General features: G+C 41.7%; 1 protein-coding gene across 7 annotated transcripts in view; it reads right to left on the bottom strand.

Moving 5' to 3' along the window:
* Positions 1-16,412, bottom strand: part of PITPNM2 (phosphatidylinositol transfer protein membrane associated 2) — a 489,035-nt gene that overhangs the window by 137,693 nt on the left and 334,930 nt on the right. For all 7 annotated transcript variants that reach the window (XM_033953942.1, XM_033953939.1, XM_033953943.1 and 4 more), the window contains exons 6-7: positions 13,523-13,852; positions 7,385-7,480 (exon numbers count right to left, since the gene is read on the bottom strand). In XM_033953942.1, the coding sequence (XP_033809833.1) occupies positions 7,385-7,480; positions 13,523-13,852 (426 nt within the window). The remainder of the gene's footprint in view (positions 1-7,384; positions 7,481-13,522; positions 13,853-16,412) is intronic.

Here is a 16,412-nt window from a genome sequence, read left to right as displayed (position 1 = left end):
GTAGCAAGTTTGCAGATTTCGGCAGCTCAAAGATAATTTATCTAGCTCTAGACCTGCTGTACTTGTGGTTGAGATAGTCAGATGAAGCTAGCCAGACAGTGGTCAAATATTGCCATTATGGTTCCGTGTACTTTAAGCAGTAAAGTAAACAGCTATAGTGGGATATCTTAATCATTTATATGCCGTTATAACACTCATACAAGCATAAAGGACCCAATATAGAATACTGACTACTTGAAAAGAATGTGCCAGGACTTGATGGCTAGTTGGTGTGCACAGGGGTAGTATTTAGTCAGAATGTGGGTAGATCACATGAGTACATGTGTAGATTATAAAATTCTATAATTATGTGATGCAAGTGTCCACGCCTGCCCTTAGTATTTTATCAAGAAAAGTAGGGACTTACTTTTCTTTAGAAAATAACACCTATTCTGGGTGTTCTATTATAAAATTATCCCCCATAAATCTAACTGTCATCTCCCTCTTTAGTTCATATGGTTACATTTTGGCAAGACAATGCCTTTGAATACCATCCTCTGAAGTCCAATTTATGTATATGAAGTGATAATCAGAAGGATCAACAAACAAAAGCTTTCCCTATGAGCAAAGTCCCAGAATACTACTGCTTATAATTTCTATAGCATTGCTAGACGTATGCAGCACTGTACATTAAATAGGGTAAAGCAAAAGAATAAAAGCAGTATAGTAAAGCAACACAACAACCCAGAAAGTCAGCCATATTGGATTATTCAACCTTACAAAGTTGGAACTTTTCTCTCTTTTATGCATTAGCATCACATTTTGGTTTTCCTGGTGGTTCTTTGGGCCCTACCAGGTCCAAACAAAGAACCAACAATCTAAGAGGTTCTCTCAGGTGAAAGCAACTCAGGAATCAAAGGACATTCCTTTGTTCCCAGGGGCAGATTGGCAATGAGCTGGGTCCATAGCTACCTAGTCAACAATCTAGGTCCATAGCCACCGTGTACTACTGGCTGTTACGGGAGAATGGGCCCCCTTTTGCTGTGGTCAACCTGCCTCTACTTGTTCCCATCTGACAATTACAAGAAAAAGTTTACTTTATATAATGTTCCTCATCCAAAAGGCAAATGTGTACTCCATCAGTACTATCTATACTGCACCCTGAATGTACTTTTTACATTTGATTTCAGAGATGGCTATTATGCATTTAAATAAATACAGTCCTTAAAGAGCAGAAGCAGAAATGGTAGCAGTTTCCATAACAGCTTGTTGATCAAACAGCCTGCAAATAAAATATAAACTGCATTATATCCCCATTTTAGAGAACATCAGCAGCTCATGTATCATGAGTTATCTTGTGACAATAAAAATATAAAAAGGACTTTAACAGAAAGCAGTTATTGCTGGAGCGCTCTGGCCTCACAATAAACAAGGAGTCCCAGACGCGTGACTCACAGCCTGTCTGCTTCCCATGAAATGTCACACACAATAATGGGTCTGGTCTGGCTTTATGGATGCTGCATTGTTACTTTGTGAAATAAATATGCGATTGAAGTGAGATATGACCGTTAGACTGCCTTTTACACAGCTGTCATTCAGAAGCATTGCGTTCACTGCGACCTGGTTCTTAGCAAAGTCTTCTCAGTTCACACAAGTTCTCTAGCAGTTAGGAGGAGTAAAACTCTCCAAACTGCTTCAGGGGCAGCACAGAAACCAGTACAGATACCACCAAAAAGGAAAACAGGTCATATTTACAGGGAAGTTCTCGGGATGAGGAAATTATCAGAGAAGTTCAAAGATCTACATTGCCATAAATAGTTCATCAATGAATATAAAGCCACATGACCAGGAGAAGTCTACAGCTTAAGATGTCATAACTATGAGAATGTCAGTATGGCTCTTAGATGTTTGAGCAAGTTCCATATTAGGAGTCACTGCCCAGAAAAAGGATCTAGGTATCATCGTTGAGGATATGTTGAAACCCTCAGTTCAATGTGCAGAGGCGGTGGCTAAGAAAGCAAACAGAATATTAAGAATTATAAGGAAAGGAATGCAAAACAAAAATGAAAATATTCAAATGCCCTTGTATCGCTCTATGGTACGTCTGCACTTTGAACTGTATGCAATTCTGGTCACTGAATCTCAAAAAAGGTGTAGCGGAATTAAAAAAGGTACAGAGAAGGGTGATGAAAATGATAAGAGGAAAGGCTAAAGCAGTTAGGGCTCTTCAGCTTGGAGAAGAGGCGGCTTAGGGGTGATATGATAGAGGTCTATAAAATACTGAGTGGAGTGGAAAGGGTAGATGTGAATCGTTTGTTTACTCTTTCCAAAAATACTAGGACTAGAGGGGTATGCGATGAAGCTACTAAGTAGTAGATAAAACAAACCAGAGAAAACATTTCTTCACACAAAGTTTAATTAAACTCTGGAATTCACTGCTGAAGAAAGTAGTGAAATCAGTTAGCTTAGCAGAGTTTAAAAAATGTTTAGTTTAGGGTTTTGGGGTTTTTTTTTGGTAAATGGTATAAAAAAAGTTTTAAAGAAATAAATAAAAAAGAAGTCCATAGGTCATTATAGCGATTAACTTGTTCTATTGATCACTCTCTGCTCAAAAATGGATTTCCTGTCCTATTAACCCTCTTTCTTCCTCCCCTCTTAAAGTCAATCAATTTGTACCTTTGCTTAATCTTTGTAAACCGCATAGAACTTCACGGTATTGCGGTATATAAGCTGTTATTATTATTATTATTATTGAGATGGCTTGGGGAAATCCACTACTTATTTCTAGGATAATCAGCATAAAATCTGTTTTACTCTTTGGGTTCTAGCTAGGTACTTGGGACCTAGGTTGGCCACTGTTGGAAACAGGATGCTGGGCTTGATGGACCTTCAGTCTGTCCCAGTAAGGTAATTCTTATGTTCACTGATCCTAAGACGCACGGGTAGAATCAGAGGAAACAAGGAGTGGTTAAATGTGTAGAGGATTTATCTTCCTAAAGACCAACACATAAGGATCACTAGTAGTAATGGCTTTAACTCAAGATTATTTTCCAGGACTGTGGCTAGAGATGGGGGGGGGTGGGAAGAGATAGCAGGGGACATTCCTTTCCCAAACAGGAAAATAAATCAGTTTTCTGTTAGTCCGGTAAGGTCCTACAGCATCATCCCCATGGTTGTTTTCAACGTGTCCAGCCATCTGGTTGTAGGTCATCCTCGTCACCTGGTTTCTTCAATCTTTCCAAACATGATGTCCTTCTCCAGTGATCTCTCTCTTCTGATAGTGTGACCAAAATAAGACAGTCTTAACTTCATCATTTGGGCTTTGAGTGACATAGCTGGTTTGATCTTTTCCAGAATCGATTTATTAGTTCTTCTGGCAGTCCACGGCAAAAATAAAATCCTTCTCCAGCACCAAAGCTCAAATGAGTCAATCTTCTTTCTGTCTTGTTTCCGTAGTGTCCAGCTTTCACATCCATAATTGGCTACTGACAAAATGAGTACGTGGACAAGTCTGATATTCATTTGGAGTGTTATTTCCTTGCTTTTGAATACTTTGTTGAGAATTTTCATTGAAAAGCAACCAAGTGCTATTTTGTGGAGTATTTCTTCCCTGCTAGTTGCTTCTTTGCTTACAAAAGAGTCCAGGAGATTGGAATTCTTTAGAACTTCTATTCTGTCACCTTCAAACTCAAAAAAGGTTTCATAATTTTCCACATTCATGATCTTCATTTTATGTTCAGTTCTAATCCTATGTTATGACTTTCGGCTTTGTCTTTTCTCAGTAGATATAGCATGTCCTTGCTGCTGGTGATGAGCGTTGTATCATCTGCTTAGCACAGGTTGTTTATATTTCAGCCATATCACTTACAAAAATGTTAAAAAGAACAGGCCTAAGAACCAAACGTTGCAGCACACTACTGATAATGAAAGATTAGGTTTCTTACCCCTGCTAATCTTCCTTCTTGTAGATATCCTCTAGAGCAGGGGTGTCCAACCTGCGGCCCAAGGGACCGTGAAGTATTTTGTGCAGCCCCGGTCGAGGGCGATGCAGTGTTTTCCTCTGCTGCCCCTAGGTGTTTACTGTCTTGCCGGCTCCTTCCTCTGACTTGCTACAGCATTTGCGTGTTTGTGCGACCCCAGAAACATTTTTTCCAGCCAATGCGGTCCAGGGAAGCCAAAATGTTGGACACCCCTGCTCTAGAGCCTGAACTATCGGGTAATGCATCCATTCCAGCCTTGGCTGCAGAACTTAAAAATAACACCAACCCCTTCTGCGATGTCACCTATGCGGCCACTCCCCTTGAAGTTCAGTAGGTAGCAAAGCCAGGAATATCTAATACAAACAGGAAACACAAGAAAAAGAGAAGGGGGTGCGGGAACTCCCCGATACAAATCAATGCTGCTCATGATAACCAAATACATAATCAACAACCGCCAATAAAAGATTAAGTTAGGATAATAAGAAATTGAAATATTTCACACCTGCAAACCTGAGGAACAGGTCACTAAAGAAGAACCAGCCTAACAACAGAAGGGGCACCATCCCAGGACCCCTAAAACCCCATAAGCTTAAATAAAAGGACAAGCTGGGAAATGTTAGCGAGACTGGTCAAAGAGAGAAAGCCAACTTACCAGTTACTGGCAGGCAACCGGCAAATTGGACAAAACAGATGGATGGGAGTTCAGGCTCCAGAGGATATCTACAAGAAGGAAGATTAGCAGAGGTAAGAAACCTAATCTTTCATTCTTGTACAATCCCTCTGGAGCCTGAACTATCGGGACGTATCAAAGCAGTCCCGAAACTCAGAGGGGGCTCAATGAGCCTGCAGCTAGAACAGAAGGGCCAAAGGCAGAAACACCCATCGCTGCCACATCAAGCTGGTAAAACCCGTAAAACCAATATGAAGGGAAGCCCATGTGGCCGCCCAACAAATTTCCTCTGGTGAGATCATATGAGAGTCAGCCCATGAGGAAGCCCTTCCTCCAGGAGAGTAAGCCCTCACGCCAAGGGGAGGCTGCTTCCCCGCCGACACATGGGCCGCGGAAATGCCCGCATGCAACCAACGCGAGAAGGTAGCCTCGGAAGCAGGCCGACTCCGGCGTGCAGGGCCCACCAGGACAAACATAATCTGACAGACGGAAGTCGGTAGTAGCCTCAAGGCATCACAAAAGGAGACGCCGCACCTCCAGAGACCGCAAAACACAGGTCTTAGACTTGGAACCCAACAGGACAAAAGTGGGTAGCCCAATTACCTGGGAAACGTTGACTGCTGACCCCATGTGTAGAAGAAAAGAAGACACGGTCCTCAAAACAACTGCAGACTCTGTAATGCGGAGAAAAGGATCCCTGCATGATATAGCCTGAAGCTCCGAGAGACCCTGAGCAGATGAAAACTAAAAGTTCTCAGCAAGGCTGCAGAATCAAACTGAACTTCAAGGAGAGTGGCCGCACAGATGACATTGCACAGGGGGGTTGGTGTTATTTTTAAGTTCTGCAGCCAAGGCTGGAATGGATGCATTGCCCGATAGTTCAGGCTCCAGAGGAATTGTACAAGAATATCCCTTTCCTCAAAATGAAACTCATTTACCTTCCCTCTGTTGCCTTCTACTCAACTAGTTCCTAACCCAGTATGTCACTTTGGGACCTATACAGAGGGTATTCAGTTTACATAGGTACTTTTTCTGTCCCTGGTGGTTTCACAATCTAAAGCGGGCAGAGAAAGTGGATCGTGTTGGTCTTTATTTGCCTTTTGTTATTATGTTTTCTGCTGTGAGATCAGAATTTCCTTTTTTTATATTATTTATTTATTCCAAGATCAGACTTTCCTAACTGGCTCAATGGTGTTGGTAGATGCCTGTATTAAAATATGACTGCTATTACCAAAGAGAGAAGGGGCAAGGTAAAAGTAAAGTTTCACCAGTGGAATACTTCAAGAATCAGTTTTAGGCCCAATTTTCCAATATTTTCATAGGAAACTGCAGAGGGGCCAGTAGGGAAACCTTTTAACATTAGTAGATCACAATAAGATGAAATAAAAATAAAGAGAAGTGATTTAAGGAGGCTTCAGAGGTTTAGAGTTTGGAAACTAAGTAGTGAAAAAGATATGGAGAGTAATTTGGTGTGCAGAAACACAAAAGGTGAGATACACAATGATAGTTGTGGCGGTGAGGGGAGGCAGATAATAATGCATGGAAGACGCTGGACTATCAGTCTTGTATTTACAAACAGTGCAACAAACCAGTGGCTAGAGATACACATGGGACATAAATGTTCAATTTATTTAGCCCCATTTTTTTTTTTTAGTTCATTTCACACATTGGCCCAACATTCAGCGCTATTTAGATGGCTGGGAATAGCTCCCTGCTGGCTAAATAGCACATAGTTGGTTTAGTGGATTGGCCGGATATGGTACAAAGCATCAAAATACCTAAAATTTAGTGGTAAAGAAGTGCTTTTTTTGCACTATGGAAATTAAAGACCATCAAAAATTATTTTGATCCTCCATCCTTTAGACTATTGGTGCAAGCACTAGTGTTATCTATACTGGACTATTGCAACTTGGTTTATTTGGGAGTACCAAAGAAAATATTGAGAAAACTGAGAATAGTGCAGAACACGGCTGTCCGTCTGATATTTGGGCTGAGGAAAAATGATCACGTCAGTCCTTATTATTGAATGCTGCACTCGTTGCCAGTAGAAGCACGAGTAATATTTAAGTTTTCTTGTATTTGTTTTAAGTTGGTTTGGGGACTGGCCCCTACCTACTTTTTATCTAATTTCGGGCTAGTCAACCATACCAGAATAACCAGGAATTACAATTTATTCACTTACCCTAGGATCACTGGCTGTAGATACAGGTCTTTTTTGGATAGGATGTTAGCATTCCAAGCAAGTAAACAACAGTCCTGGTTGGGCAATTTAGATAACATGTTGTACTTTTATTCTCAATACTTTGTACTTTGCTGATTGTCCAGTTTCTCTTCTGTGTAAACCGCCTAGAAGTCATTTGATTGTTGGCGGTATAGGAGAATAAAGATATGTTTATAACGAATTAAAGCCTAAGAGGCCAGCAGAAAGACAATTATGGATCCAAAAAAGGCCATAATGTGAGACTCAAAGAAGGTAGACTTAGGAATAACACAAGGATTCATGACACAGCATTGTAAAGGATACTATGAAGATAAAAAGACAAAATCTTGGCAATAAAATTCAAGCAAGAATGGGATAAAGCACAAAAGATTAGGGGAGAAGCATGGACGAAGCCAAAGTTTTGCAGAAGCAGGGGAAATGGGTGAAGTGAGTGGATTCTTCCCACTGTTATCTGCTGTTATATCCTATGTAGGAAAGCTATCTACATTTATATTTGTAAATAAGAAAAAAAATTTGCTGTTTCAGGTTACATACCATGTGCATCAAAGAATTCCTCATCTGAACTTTCATCCGAATCCCTCGCAATGCTCTGCATCCTCCACTCCGATATACTATGACGTGAAGGGCTTGCTGAAAAACAAACAATGTTTTCTACATTAATTGATATTAGGTCCCTCATATGTGTCAAGTTAGGATAAAAACTTGTACCAGAAAAAGAAAAAGAAATTGTACTGTAACTATGGCAAATTGTAATCTTTACCCGCTCCCTCGGTGCACTGATTTCCTCCTATGGTTTTCAGGATCACCTATATGCTGATGACTCCCAGATCTATCTCTCCACACCAGATATCTTTACAGGAATCCAGGCCCGAGTCTCAGCCTGCCTGTCTGACATTGCCAACTGGACGTCTCACCGTCGTCTAAAACTGAATATGGCTAAGACCGAGTTCCTTATTTTTCCTCTTAAACCTACCTTCCCTCTTCTCTATTTCTGTGGACAACACTCTCCTCCTCCCTGTCTTGTCAGCTTGCAACCTTGAGGGTCATCTTCGACTCCTTCTCCACTCAGATCCAACAAACCGCTACAGCATGTCACTTCTTCCTCTAGAACATTATCAAAATCTGACCTCTCCTTTTCGAGCACACTACCAAAATCCTTATCCACACTCTCATCACCTCTTGCTTAGGTTACTGCAACTTGCTTCTCTCAGATCTTCAGTCATACTCACATTACCCCTCTCTTCAAGTCATTTCATTGGCTCCCCATCCATTTCCGAATACAATTCAAACTCCTCTTACTGACCTATAAGTGCATTCACTCTGCAGCCCCTCAATATCTCTCCTTACTTATCTCTCCCTATGCCAGGGGTGTCAAAGTCCCTCCTGGAGGGCCGCAATCCAGTTGGTGTTTTCAGGATTTCCCCAATGAATATGCATGAGATCTTTTAGCATACAATGAAAGCAGTGCATGCAAATAGATCTCATGCATATTCATTGGGGAAATCCTGAAAACCCGACTGGATTGCGGCCCTCCAGGAGGGACTTTGACACCCATGCCCTATGCTGTCCCCCGTGAACTCCGTTCATCCGGTAAGTCCCTCCTATCCATACCCTTCTCCTCTTCTGCCAACTCCAGACTCTATCCCTTCTATTTTGCTGTGCTGTATGTCTGGAACAGACTGCCTGAATTAGTACATTAGGCTCCGTCTTTAGCAGTATTCAAAACCAGGCTAAAAGCCCAGTTTTTCGAGGCTGCTTTCTTCTCCTAACTCCCACTCACCATAAGATACCTATGTCCATCCTATTGTTCTCTATGGTAGAAATTCTCCAACCCCTATATGTACTGTTTGTCTGTACAAATTAGATTGTAAGCTCTTCTGAGAAGGGACCATCTTTTACATGTTAAATGTATAGCACTGCGTACACCTTTCAGAGCTATAGAAATGATAAACTGAAGTAGTTGTAGTATAGAGTATATAGACCTGGGCCCAAATCAAGGTCTTTTCTCCATAAACAGAGGATGGCAGAAAAGCCTTACTGAATCAGGCCTCTTGTGCCAATGCTGGAAACTGAAGCCTTTTGTTTATCCACAGAAAATGTATGACATATGGAGTAGGCAACACTGATACAAGGCATTTCATGCCCCTGACACCAAAGGAGTCCAACTTGGTGCTGCCAGTTACATGAAAAGTCCAATGCCAATTCTTCCTTGTTGGGAGGAAGGCTTCCTATCTGGCCAAAAAGTATTTGGAAAATGTTCTCTTTTCTTCCTCCTAGAAGTCCATTAGTTTCACAGTATTTCAAGTGGCAGATTTACCTGCTGGTGACCATGTACACTAAACGCTTGTTGAATTCTACAGGAGAAAACCAGGACTCCACCAGGACCGCCCATAAATTAAAACTATCCTTCCCCTCCCTACATGGTATTCTCCACGCAGGTAAACTGGGAAAATCACTTCTTTTCAAAATCACAGGTCTCTGGAATGACGTTACTATCCAGCTGCGGAACCTGAGCTCCCTCCATTTATTCCGCAAGCAACTAAAAACCTGGCTCTTCTCTAACATGTAATTTCTTTTCCCTTACTTTTCCACTCGATTTATAAACTTATGTAAACCTTTTCCTACCCTTTCTCATTTTTAAGTTCTTGTAAACCGTGCCGAGCTCTACTTTCGTGGAGATGATGCGGTATATAAACTTAAGGTTTAGTTTAGTTTAGTTTAGAAAACAGAAAGACATCTGTACTTGTACAGACACTGTTCCAAAGGAATGACTTTTACATAACAAATAAATTTACAAATACATTTTTCAATCTTTTTAAGCTTATGGGTAGCTTGTGGTATTTTAAATGGGGGATGAAGGGAAGGTAGAGCATTTCCCTTCCCCATCCACCTACAGTAACTACTAGAAATTAGAAAAAAAGACCATCTTTGTTCTGTCAAATACGCATACTGTACAACCACATGCGATGGCTCATTTCATTATAGCAAAGGCATGAAAGGTAGATATTCTTGCTCCGCTCGGGTTGAAATTTGGGAGTGACATTCTTCAGAGTCTAATTTTACCTTCTTGATTGTAATGTGCAAAGGCCACTGTGACCTGTGCAGAGGCAGTTAATTAGACATTACACGCTGTTCCCCAGCCCTCCGATTAAGCCACCTTCTCCTCCGGGAGCTGTGTGATTGACACAGCAAAGAGAAGCCACACAGCTGTGACGTCAATCTGCTCGAATAAGGGTTTCCAAAAATACAGCAAGCAACCGTGCACAGAGGAGAATGGGGGATCCCACTCACTGCCATGCTTTGAGGGAGGCACAGATCAAGCTCTTTAACCAGAAAAGAAAAAAAAAAAAAAATACACAGTAGCATGGGCTGAATCTTTGTCTAAAGGCAGCATATGGCATCAAGCTAAAACTTCTCTCTGCTCCATGTCTGATCATGACATTCATCTGTCTGGAAGAAAGACAGAGAAAATCACCATCTGCAAGTAAACAGAAACCCAATGCACCTAAACTGGGAACGAGCAAATTGTTTCTACTATCAACTCTCATTTCAAAATTACAGCACTTGACTTTTTCAAACATCCTTGCAGCCCTAGTCATGAGGGTTAAAATAAGACAGATGGGATTGCTCTGAAACATCCAGGACTTTGCTGCTGAAGTCACAGCTTAACACCAGAGTTTTCTATCTAATCAGTGAGGGCTCCAGAGAGCTGCCGATGATGCCTGGCGCTGGGAACATAATATTTATGCTTTCACCCAACAACTGAAGCGTTGAAGCAGCAGTACTAACTTGCACACTGTGGTCCTTCTCTTTCACCAACTAACTCGCATTAACAGAGATGCTAGACTGTTAAGTCCTGTCTTTCCTCCTTATTACCCACCTCTTAAAATCAGAGAGAGAATGAAATGTACAAAAGAAAGGAGATGAGAGAACAAGGCAACTCTTGAGAGAATGAGCTAATAGATAAAGCAATAAAAAGCATAGAAAAGAGCATAATAATATATTTAGGGAAGGAGTCTCAAAACTTACCATGCCTTTAATGATGGCCGCTAAATCAGCTCCAGGCGGTTTAGCATGCCAGTATTTTACCTGATGATTATCAGAACGGCTTGCCGTGGTCTTTTCTGAGCTTCCTGGCAGACTCCGACTCTGCCGTGCAAATGTATTACAATGGGGTCATAAATATTAAAGTGGTAGTAAAATGGGCTCATTAGTATTTAAAGGAGCACTCAGGGCAATTCTCTATCCCAGAAGAATATGCGGCGATTACAACTGGTGCAAAATGCGGCGGTCAAGCTAATTTTGGGGTTGAAGAAGTTCGATCATGTAACACCTTCCTACCGACTTCTGCATTGGCTGCCGATGGAGGCAAGAGTGAAGTTTAAGTTTGGATGTTTTTGCTTTAAGGTACTATTTGGTTTAGCCCCTAAATATATAACTGACCCTTTCTCAACCAACAGACATAAGAGAAGCTCACACTTGAATTTTGTTTCTCCACCGATTAGAGGATGTAAATTTAAAAGACATCAACATCTTTTCTCATATCAGGCAGCATTATGGGGTAAAGATCTACAACAATTGCTTATGCTTGCTAACACTTCTGGGGAATTTAGGAAACGCCTAAAAACATACCTGTTCCTGAAGTATTTAGGTAACTAATCTGTACAATCTTATTCCACAATAACTGATCTCTAGAGCTGTTAATCACTAGCTTTTAATTTGTTAACTCTACTCAATTTGTAGCATCTTTTAATCTTTGTAAATCGCATAGAACTTCACGGTCCTGCAGTATATAAACTGTTATTATTATTGCTGGGTGATTCCCCAAGCGCAGCACCCCCTTTGGTGACCAAAAATTACTGGCTGGTCCAGGGATGACGGTATTGTGCAAAGAGCATCTCAGGCTGTGGCTTATAAAAAAACAAACAAAAAAAAACACCATTCATATAAATTATAGTAGTTTGGGGGGGAAAAAGATCTCAAAAGCTTGCTTTTCGAGTGCTTGTATTAAAGGCATGTCTTATGCGTGCTTGTTGAAAGATGACGCTTGCACCTCCCTTCCCCTTTATCCAATAGCGCTGGCATGCCTATGACTGACACAACGATGCAGCGTTTGCTGATGGCGTGTGCATATATTGTGCTCCAATAAGGCATGCACACAATATGTGGGCCTACGGCGCCGCTTTTCCCAGCACAGTACATTACATTACATTACATTCTATTCCGCCTCAACCTTGCAGTTCTGGGCGGATTACAAAAGAGACATCTGGACTTTTCCAGAAGAGTTATAAGAAGAAGAACATTTCCAGAGGAGTTACAAGAAGAATGGTGCAGTATAGTTTAGGGAATGGGATACGGCAAGGAGGATTGTACGCCTCTTATCGTGTTCTATTCTGTGCATGTGTCAATTGCTATCACCAGTGACTCAACCCTCCCTGAACTTCATCTGCATGTGTGGTTTTTTGAGAATGACTCGTCTTTTTGAAATTGTTATATTTATGGCTGCGACAGCAGCCCATCGTATTTTACTGCCAATATTAGAGAATCTTCCTCTTAGCAACATGACAAAAAAACATTTAAATAGTGAGAATATAAATATTTACACAGGACCGTAGTGTGTGCATACACGTTAATATAATTCCATATAAAACAGTTCCCACTACAATAACCCTTACAAAAGTTGGAACTCTTATTATATGTTACCATTTTTGAAGACCTTCAGTGTATCCAAATTTACAAAACTACTTTGAAATTTTACTCACAAACATGAAAACCACAGGAAGAGCACATGAAATATTACAGCTACTTCCAAACAAGAAAAACTGCACAACAGAAAAAAAAACAAAAAACTACCAATGGGTTTAAGCCACTGTGCTGTGATCTCCTTGTCTAGGGAAACAACCAGAGTCACATCAGAGGAAGCAGTGTGAGAGACCGAGTTAGTACAACACAGTGCCTCACTGACAAGTGATTTCAGAGTAACCAACATCGAGCCAAGACAAATTCAAGAGCCCACGTTCTGGGTGAAATGTTATAAAATTATTTCAGTGGTTATGTGCATAAAAGTACATATGGTGACAAGGAGCACATACTTTTATAGACCCTCCGTGTAGGCATAGTTTGGGTGGAGCAAAGGTGGAGCCACAATTCTAGGTTTTGTTTGTGACCAAAGGACTTTGGACCCGATTCACTAACCTGCCTGATTGTGACCGATCGCATGTGCGGATCGCCGGACTTGATGGACCGAAGGTCTGATCTGGAGATGGCAGTTCTTATGTTCTTATGATCCGGGTAGGGCCAATCGATTCTGCAAACAAGAATATTCTAATGGGGGCGATTGGAGGCATGCCCCCCACCAACCGCACGGATCGCTGGACAGCGATCCTTGAGCATGCGCAGACCATCTTCCTTGACTGAAGATGATCTGCACATGCCCTTCAGAGTTTTTTTCTTTTTGACTTTTAACTTTACTGTTTTTTTTACTTGGCGAATAATACACTGAAGAAGGAACATTTTGGCCTTAGCTTTTCAGTTGGTTACCTATCCATTCCAAAGTGTGCCCCCTGAATACCTCAAGATATAAGAAGATAACACACTGTCTTTTTGCTGTTTTGAATGTCAGACTAGATTCATTGTAGCAGGACATACAGCTTATTGTGCACAATCTCTCACCTCCCCTCTTCGAAGATCGGGATGACCTGGATGAAGTGGACCACTGCTTCGTCAGTGCTCTCCCTGCTAGGGATTCTCCAATACTGCAGGGTGCATCTGCTGCCTCAATGGAAGCAATGACTTTTGTTTCTGTGTCCTTTTCACTGGGCAAATCTTTGGCTCCATGTTGTTCAGACTCACTGTCACTGAGGCTAAACTGAGCCATCTTCTGGGCAAGCATCAGCTGCGCCTCCCTCTCCAGTTGCCTGATGTCTTCAATTGTCAACCCGCACCACTCGTCCTGCCAGCACCATGCCTGCCGGTGAGCTCGGACCATCACCTTTCTCAAGCCTAGGAAGGAATAATGCATTCAATGTGAGCACGAGTAAATTTAGTTTTGTCACTTACATGGGCACTAGTGCTGCCCGATTCGCTGAATCGATTCAAATTGGTTTGTTATTGCATAAAATCGGACTTACCGATTCGTTGGCCCCTTACTACCACCGCAGACCCGTTCGGGATTTAATTCTGCCACCGGAGTCCTTGCTTCGATGTAACTTCCAGTTTTGCAAAAACCGGAAGTTACATCGAAGCAAGGACTCTGGCAGAAGGAAATCCCGAACGGGTCTCTGCGTACAGATCGAGGCAGCAAGGCTCTCTCCTTCCCAGCAGCAAGGCTCTCTCCTCTCCTCCCTGGCCAGGCAAAAGTGGCGGTAGCGAATGCAACTTACTACCCTGCTGCTACTCCAGGCGTCTACTCTCCATTCGGCCGCCCAAGCGGAAACAGGAAGTTTTCACTGAGGGCGGGCCGCAGTGGAGAGAAGACGCGAGGAGTGCTGGCAGGAGTGGATCACTACCGCCAGGGCAGACCTCTTACCAGATGCATCCCTCCTGCTGGATTCTCTTTAGGAAAGGTGCAGGAGTGTGGTGGTGGTGGGGGCTTAGGAGTGCCATAAAAAAGAAAAAAGGCAGATGGAGGGAGAGGGGAGATGGGGAGTTGGTGGACTGGAGGAGAGATGGGGAGAAGATAGATGGGAGAAATGAACTTGGTGGAGGGGGAGATGGACTTGTGGGATATCATGGAAAGGGGAGATGAGGGGGAAGGATAGAAGAAAAAGATCTAAAAACAGGAGAGGGAGAGAGATGGTGAACAATGAGATTTAGGGAGGGAAAGAACAGAAAGGAAGAAAAGCTGGACACAAGGGATGGTGTGGAGAGGAGGGATAGATATACTGGATAGGAGGGTAGTTGGGAAGAGAAAGGGAGACATGGTGGGGTGGTGGGGAAGGAGAGAGAGATGAAGGATGAAAGGGTAATTCAGAAAAGGTGGATGGAGACGAAAAAAAGGAAAGATATCAGACCTCCAGGGGAGGGAAGGGAAACGGAAGGGGAGGACAGAGACAGAAGATGGATTGTTAGCACAGAGAAAGAAGAAAGAAGGAGACCCTGGCAAGTAAGTTATCAGAAGACAACTGGAGCCGGGGACCGATAAGATCTGAATAATGATCAGACAACAAAAGGTAGAAAAAATAATTTTATTTTCTATTTTGTGGTGTTAGACCATGAACGTGAGCTAGGATTTAAGAGAGAGAGGAAAAGTCTTTTTTGTTTGTTTATTTTGTTTACACCACAGCGCAAGTGTGGGTAGGAGAGGGCAAAGTGGGTGAAGAGGCTATAAAAGGGGTGAAGAGACTATAAAATAAACCCACCAGGATATTTGAAAAAAACATCCACTTGGGCAGGAAAATCGAATCGAAAAATCGATTCAATAGGCTGAATCGAATCTAATTTTTTTTCCTGAATCGGGCAGCACTAATGGGCACTGATAAAAAAATGCATCTCCTTAATCAGTTCATGAGCTCAACAGCTGCATAACTTGCATTAAAAACTGGATGGAGTATCTCACAACAAGGTTGCTGAGGTTCAAAGTAATTTAAAATTCATTAGCATAGCATACTGGATAAGTAATTAAAAAAGGTGAATCAGATCTTACCAATATTTTGTCTCACTTGCTATATATGTACTTTTAACTTCTTCCCCACATGACATTAAGCACTCAACTATTTCTCTCTTTATTAAGAGGACAACTTTGTAAAGGATACTTTGAGTGTAAACCTTGCTTTATACATGTAAAAAGCCTCTTACAAAATTACTCAAACAGGATAAGGGCTAGATTCTGTATATGGTGCTGAAAAATTGGTGCCAAAAAAACTGGATCTATCTGCCCGGCTAGGTATGCGGGCACCAGCACTGGATATTGTCAATATCTGCATAACTTCTAGGTCTTCTCTGACTCCACACCTGGACTGCCCAGATTGTCTTGGGGCAGTCAGAACCGATATTCAGTGGTTTTGCCTGGTTCAGTACTGTTGAATATAGGTGGCCAACCTGCTTAAACCACACTGAATATGACCCTCCCTTTATAGTTATTACACCCAGTGACTTGGGCAGACTTGGCTTTGAGTGCCTTTCAAAGTCTGAAGGCAACTACACTTCTCCTTCCGTATTCGCTGTGATAGGGGATTAACAGAACTGTTTTTCATATGTCATTTGCTGTTTTCTCTTAAAAGCCATCATGAATATGGTGAAACCGCTTTTAAATTAACCGAATTCTGGAATGCTTTACCGCTTACATTAAGAAGTTTAGGTTCTTTTGCTTTATTCCGGAAAGTTCTGAAAACTTGTTTGCTAAACATTTTGGAAATTAACTATTTCAGTCTAACTTTTTCTTGTTAAATTTATATATTATGTTTTACATTATTGTAAACTGAGTCAAGCTCCTCTTGGTTGATGACTTGGTCTATAAAACTAAGTTTTAGTTTAGTTTAACATGGTGGGAGACCTGGCCTGTTCCTGAAGGAGAGGCAAAACACGGTGAAGAAAGTGCTGAGAATTGGCTATTTTCTCTGTA

The sequence above is a fragment of the Geotrypetes seraphini genome, chromosome 8 (genome assembly GCF_902459505.1).
Source record: "Geotrypetes seraphini chromosome 8, aGeoSer1.1, whole genome shotgun sequence".
In the NCBI taxonomy this organism is placed as follows: Eukaryota; Metazoa; Chordata; class Amphibia; order Gymnophiona; family Dermophiidae; genus Geotrypetes; species Geotrypetes seraphini.
The sequence above is the reverse complement of the archived record's forward strand: the minus strand, read 5'-3'. Positions and strand labels throughout refer to the sequence as shown.